Source organism: Salvelinus alpinus, chromosome 5 (genome assembly GCF_045679555.1).
Source record: "Salvelinus alpinus chromosome 5, SLU_Salpinus.1, whole genome shotgun sequence".
NCBI lineage: Eukaryota > Metazoa > Chordata > Actinopteri > Salmoniformes > Salmonidae > Salvelinus > Salvelinus alpinus.
In genome coordinates, this window is record NC_092090.1 from 7,462,069 (window position 1) to 7,468,068 (window position 6,000).

At 48.3% G+C, this 6,000-nt stretch overlaps 1 protein-coding gene across 13 annotated transcripts in view; it reads left to right on the plus strand.

Annotated features, from left to right (window-relative positions):
• The window catches only part of vps13c (vacuolar protein sorting 13 homolog C), a 229,896-nt gene that overhangs the window by 180,749 nt on the left and 43,147 nt on the right, over window positions 1-6,000 (plus strand). For all 13 annotated transcript variants that reach the window (XR_011674951.1, XM_071400446.1, XM_071400445.1 and 10 more), the window contains 2 exons: window positions 1,736-1,861; window positions 4,577-4,710. Coding sequence is in view for 12 of the 13 variants with exons in the window: in XM_071400446.1 (XP_071256547.1) it covers window positions 1,736-1,861; window positions 4,577-4,710 (260 nt within the window). In the remaining variant the exon portion in view is untranslated. The remainder of the gene's footprint in view (window positions 1-1,735; window positions 1,862-4,576; window positions 4,711-6,000) is intronic.

A 6,000-nucleotide genomic window follows, 5' to 3' on the forward strand; every position in this document is an offset into this window, starting at 1 on the left:
ACTGTGTGTTGCTTTGCTGTGCTTGTGGGGACCGACTGTGTGTTGCTTTGCTGTGCTTGTGGGGACCGACTGTGTGTTGCTTTGCTGTGCTTGTGGGGACCGACTGTGTGTTGCTTTGCTGTGCTTGTGGGGACCGACTGTGTGTTGCTTTGCTGTGCTTGTGGGGACCGACTGTGTGTTGCTTTGCTGTGCTTGTGGGACCGACTGTGTGTTGCTTTGCTGTGCTTGTGGGACCGACTGTGTGTTGCTTTGCTGTGCTTGTGGGACCGACTGTGTGTTGCTTTGCTGTGCTTGTGGGGACCGACTGTGTGTTGCTTTGCTGTGCTTGTGGGGACCGACTGTGTGTTGCTTTGCTATGCTTGTGGGGACCGACTGTGTTGCTTTGCTGTGCTTGTGGGGACCGACTGTGTGTTGCTTTGCTGTGCTTGTGGGGACCGACTGTGTGTTGCTTTGCTGTGCTTGTGGGGACCGACTGTGTGTTGCTTTGCTGTGCTTGTGGGGACCGACTGTGTGTTGCTTTGCTGTGCTTGTGGGGACCGACTGTGTGTTGCTTTGCTGTGCTTGTGGGGACCGACTGTGTGTCGCTTTGCTGTGCTTGTTGTGGCAGATATGTGTGTGTGTGTGTGTGTGTGTGTGTGTGTGTGTGTGTGTGTGTGTGTGTGTGTGTGTGTGTGTGTGTGTGTGTGTGTGTGTGTGTGTGTGTGTGTGTGTGTGTGTGTGTGTGTGAACGTAATCATGAACGTATGATGAGCGTGTTCCTGTGTCTGACTGTTGTCTTCCCTGTGTCTGACTGTTGTCTTCCCTGTGTCTGACTGTTGTCTTCCCTGTGACTGACTGTTGTCTTCCCTGTGTCAGCTGACTGTTGTCTTCCCTGTGTCAGCTGACTGTTGTCTTCCCTGTGTCAGCTGACTGTTGTCTTCCCTGTGTCAGCTGACTGTTGTCTTCCCTCTGACTGACTGTTGTCTTCCCTCTGACTGACTGTTGTCTTCCCTCTGACTGACTGTTGTCTTCCCCGTGTCCCTCTGACTGTTGTCTTCCCCGTGTCCCTCTGACTGACTGTTGTCTTCCCTCTGACTGATTGTTGTCTTCCCTTTATCTGACTGTTGTCTTCCCTGCGTCCCTCTGACTGACTGTTGTCTTCCCCGTGTCCCTCTGACTGATTGTTGTCTTCCCTGTGTCCCTCTGACTGTTGTCTTCCCTGTGTCCCTCTGACTGACTGACTTGTCTTCCCTGTGTCCCTCTGACTGTTGTCTTCCCTGTGTCCTCTGACTGACTGTTGTCTTCCCTGTGTCCCTCTGACTTGTCTTCCCTGTGTCCCTCTGACTGACTGTTGTCTTCCCTGTGTCTGACTGTTGTCTTCCCTGTGTCTGACTGTTGTCTTCCCTGCGACCCTCTGACTGACTGTTGTCTTCCCTGTGTCCCTCTGACTGTTGACTTCCCTGTGTCCCTCTGACTGACTGACTTGTCTTCCCTGTGTCCCTCTGACTGACTGTTGTCTTCCCTGTGTCCCTCTGTCTGACTGTTGTCTTCCCTCTGTCTGACTGTTGTCTTCCCTGTGTCTGACTGTTGTCTTCCCTCTGTCTGACTGTTGTCTTCCCTGTGACTGACTGTTGTCTTCCCTGTGTCTGACTGTTGTCTTCCCTGTGTCTGACTGTTGTCTTCCCTGTGTCCCTCTGACTGACTGTTGTCTTCCCTGTGTCCCTCTGACTGACTGTTGTCTTCCCTGTGTTTCCAGTGCCTCCCTCTCTGGCCAGAGTTGATCACAGGGAAGCTGTGTGTCAGAGTAGTGGGCTCAGACTCCAAGTCCAAGTCCTTCTTCTTCAACAAGCAGGACAACGGCACCCTGCTGGGCATGGACCAGGTCAGTGTCCCTGGAGATACACCACATATCACTGACCTGAGTTACCCTCCTTTAACAGGTTCATTCACTGACAACAGAACACAGTCTCATTTAAAAGTCATTACGTTTGTTGTCTGTCTGCAATGGCCTTCAAGTATCAGATGTAACTTTCCAATGGTGTTCTTTTCAACTGTGACCTCTCTTCCTGTCTGTTGTAGTATGGAGGTGTTGTTTCCTATCAACTGTGACCTCTCTTCCTGTCTGTTGTAATATGGAGGTGTTATCAACTGTGACCTCTCTTCCTGTCTGTTGTAGTATGGAGGTGTTATCAACTGTGACCTCTCTTCCTGTCTGTTATAGTATGGAGCTGTTATCAACTGTGACCTCTCTTCCTGTCTGTTGTAGTATGGAGCTGTTATCAACTGTGATCTCTCTTCCTGTCTGTTGTAGTATGGAGGTGTTATCAACTGTGATCTCTCTTCCTGTCTGTTGTAGTATGGAGGTGTTATCAACTGTGATCTCTCTTCCTGTCTGTTGTAGTATGGAGGTGTTATCAACTGTGATCTCTCTTCCTGTCTGTTGTAGTACGGAGGTGTTATCAACTGTGATCTCTCTTCCTGTCTGTTGTAGTATGGAGGTGTTATCAACTGTGACCTCTCTTCCTGTCTGTTGTAGTATGGAGGTGTTATCAACTGTGATCTCTCTTCCTGTCTGTTGTAGTATGGAGGTGTTATCAACTGTGACCTCTCTTCCTGTCTGTTGTAGTACGGAGGTGTTATCAACTGTGATCTCTCTTCCTGTCTGTTGTAGTATGGAGGTGTTATCAACTGTGACCTCTCTTCCTGTCTGTTGTAGTATGGCGGTGTTATCAACTGTGACCTCTCTTCCTGTCTGTTGTAGTATGGAGGTGTTATCAACTGTGACCTCTCTTCCTGTCTGTTGTAGTACGGAGGTGTTATCAACGGTGACCTCTCTTCCTGTCTGTTGTAGTATGGAGTGTTATCAACTGTGACCTCTCTTCCTGTCTGTTGTGGTATGGAGGTGTTATCAACTGTGACCTCTCTTCCTGTCTGTTGTTATCAACTGTGACCTCTCTTCCTGTCTGTTGTAGTACGGAGGTGTTATCAACTGTGACCTCTCTTCCTGTCTGTTGTAGTATGGAGGTGTTATCAACGGTGACCTCTCTTCCTGTCTGTTGTTATCAACGGTGACCTCTCTTCCTGTCTGTTGTAGTACGGAGGTGTTATCAACTGTGACCTCTCTTCCTGTCTGTTGTAGTACGGAGGTGTTATCAACTGTGACCTCTCTTCCTGTCTGTTGTTATCAACGGTGACCTCTCTTCCTGTCTGTTGTAGTATGGAGGTGTTGTTTCCTATCAACGGTGACCTCTCTTCCTGTCTGTTGTAGTACGGAGGTGTTATCAACTGTGACCTCTCTTCCTGTCTGTTGTAGTATGGAGGTGTTATCAACTGTGACCTCTCTTCCTGTCTGTTGTAGTACGGAGGTGTTATCAACTGTGATCTCTCTTCCTGTCTGTTGTTATCAACGGTGACCTCTCTTCCTGTCTGTTGTAGTATGGAGGTGTTGTTTCCTATCAACGGTGACCTCTCTTCCTGTCTGTTGTAGTACGGAGGTGTTATCAACTGTGACCTCTCTTCCTGTCTGTTGTAGTATGGAGGTGTTATCAACTGTGACCTCTCTTCCTGTCTGTTGTAGTACGGAGGTGTTATCAACTGTGACCTCTCTTCCTGTCTGTTGTAGTATGGAGGTGTTATCAACTGTGACCTCTCTTCCTGTCTGTTGTAGTATGGAGGTGTTATCAACTGTGACCTCTCTTCCTGTCTGCTGTAGTATGGAGGTGTTATCAACTGTGACCTCTCTTCCTGTCTGATGTAGTACGGAGGTGTTATCAACTGTGACCTCTCTTCCTGTCTGATGTAGTACGGAGGTGTTATCAACTGTGACCTCTCTTCCTGTCTGTTGTAGTATGGAGGTGTTATCAACTGTGACCTTTCTTCCTGTCTGTTGTAGTATGGAGGTGTTATCAACTGTGACCTCTTCCTGTCTGTTGTAGTATGGAGGTGTTATCAACTGTGACCTCTCTTCCTGTCTGATGTAGTACGGAGGTGTTATCAACTGTGACCTCTCTTCCTGTCTGTTGTAGTATGGAGGTGTTATCAACTGTGATCTCTCTTCCTGTCTGTTGTAGTATGGAGGTGTTATCAACTGTGATCTCTCTTCCTGTCTGTTGTAGTATGGAGGTGTTATCAACTGTGACCTCTCTTCCTGTCTGTTGTAGTACGGAGGTGTTATCAACTGTGACCTCTCTTCCTGTCTGTTGTAGTATGGAGGTGTTATCAACTGTGACCTCTCTTCCTGTCTGTTGTAGTATGGAGGTGTTATCAACTGTGACCTCTCTTCCTGTCTGTTGTAGTGCGGAGGTGTTATCAACTGTGACCTCTCTTCCTGTCTGTTGTAGTACGGAGGTGTTATCAACGGTGACCTCTCTTCCTGTCTGTTGTTATCAACTGTGACCTCTCTTCCTGTCTGTTGTAGTATGGAGGTGTTATCAACGGTGACCTCTCTTCCTGTCTGTTGTAGTACGGAGCTGTTATCAACTGTGACCTCTCTTCCTGTCTGTTGTATTACGGAGGTGTTACCAACGGTGACCTCTCTTCCTGTCTGTTGTAGTACGGAGGTGTTATCAACGGTGACCTCTCTTCCTGTCTGTTGTAGTACGGAGGTGTGATAGTCGACGTGAACATCTCAGACAACTCTACTGTGATCAGCTTCACTGACTATTATGATGGAGCTGCTCCAGCTCTCATAGTCAACCACACACCCTGGGTTACCATCACCTACAGACAGAGGTTAGACTGAACCTAACCCTTAACCCTTAACCCTTAACCCTAACATAGTCAACCACACACCCTGGGTTACCATCACCTACAGACAGAGGTTAGACTGAACCTAACCCTTAACCCTTAACCCTAACATAGTCAACCACACGCCCTGGGTTACCATCACCTACAGACAGAGGTTAGACTGAACCTAACCCTTAACCCTTAACCCTAACATAGTCAACCACACGCCCTGGGTTACCATCACCTACAGACAGAGGTTAGACTGAACCTAACCCTTAACCCTTAACCCTAACATAGTCAACCACACACCCTGGGTTACCATCACCTACAGACAGAGGTTAGACTGAACCTAACCCTTAACCCTTAACCCTAACATAGTCAACCACACGCCCTGGGTTACCATCACCTACAGACAGAGGTTAGACTGAACCTAACCCTTAACCCTTAACCCTAACATAGTCAACCACACGCCCTGGGTTACCATCACCTACAGACAGAGGTTAGACTTAACCTAACCCATAACCCTTATCCCTAACCCTAACCCATAGCCCTAACCCATAGCCCTAACCCATATCCCTAGCCCTTAACCCTAACCCTTATCCCTAACCCATATCTCTAACCCATATCCCTAACCCATATCCCTAACCCATATCTCTAACCCATATCCCTAACCCATATCTCTAACCGTAACCCATATCCCTAACCCTTAACCCTAACTCATAGCCCTAATCCATATCCCTAGCCCTTAACCCTAACCCATATCCCTAACCCATATCTCTAACCCATATCCCTAACCCATATCTCTAACCCATATCCCTAACCCATATCTCTAACCCATATCCCTAACCCATATCCCTAACCCATATCCCTAACCCATATCCCTAACCCATAGCCCTAACCCATAGCCCTAACCCATAGCCCTAACCCATAGCCCTAACCCATAGCCCTAACCCATAGCCCTAACCCATATCCCTAACCCATATCCCATAGCCCTAACCCATAGCCCTAACCCATAGCCCTAACCCATAGCCCTAACCCATATCCCTAACCCATAGCCCTAACCCATATCCCTAACCGTAACCCATAGCCCTAACCCATAGCCCTAACCCATAGCCCTAACCCATAGCCCTAACCCATAGCCCTAACCCATAGCCCTAACCCATAGCCCTAACCCATATCCCTAACCCATAGCCCTAACCCATAGCCCTAACCCATAGCCCTAACCCATAGCCCTAACCCATAGCCCTAACCCATAGCCCTAACCCATAGCCCTAACCCATAGCCCTAACCCATAGC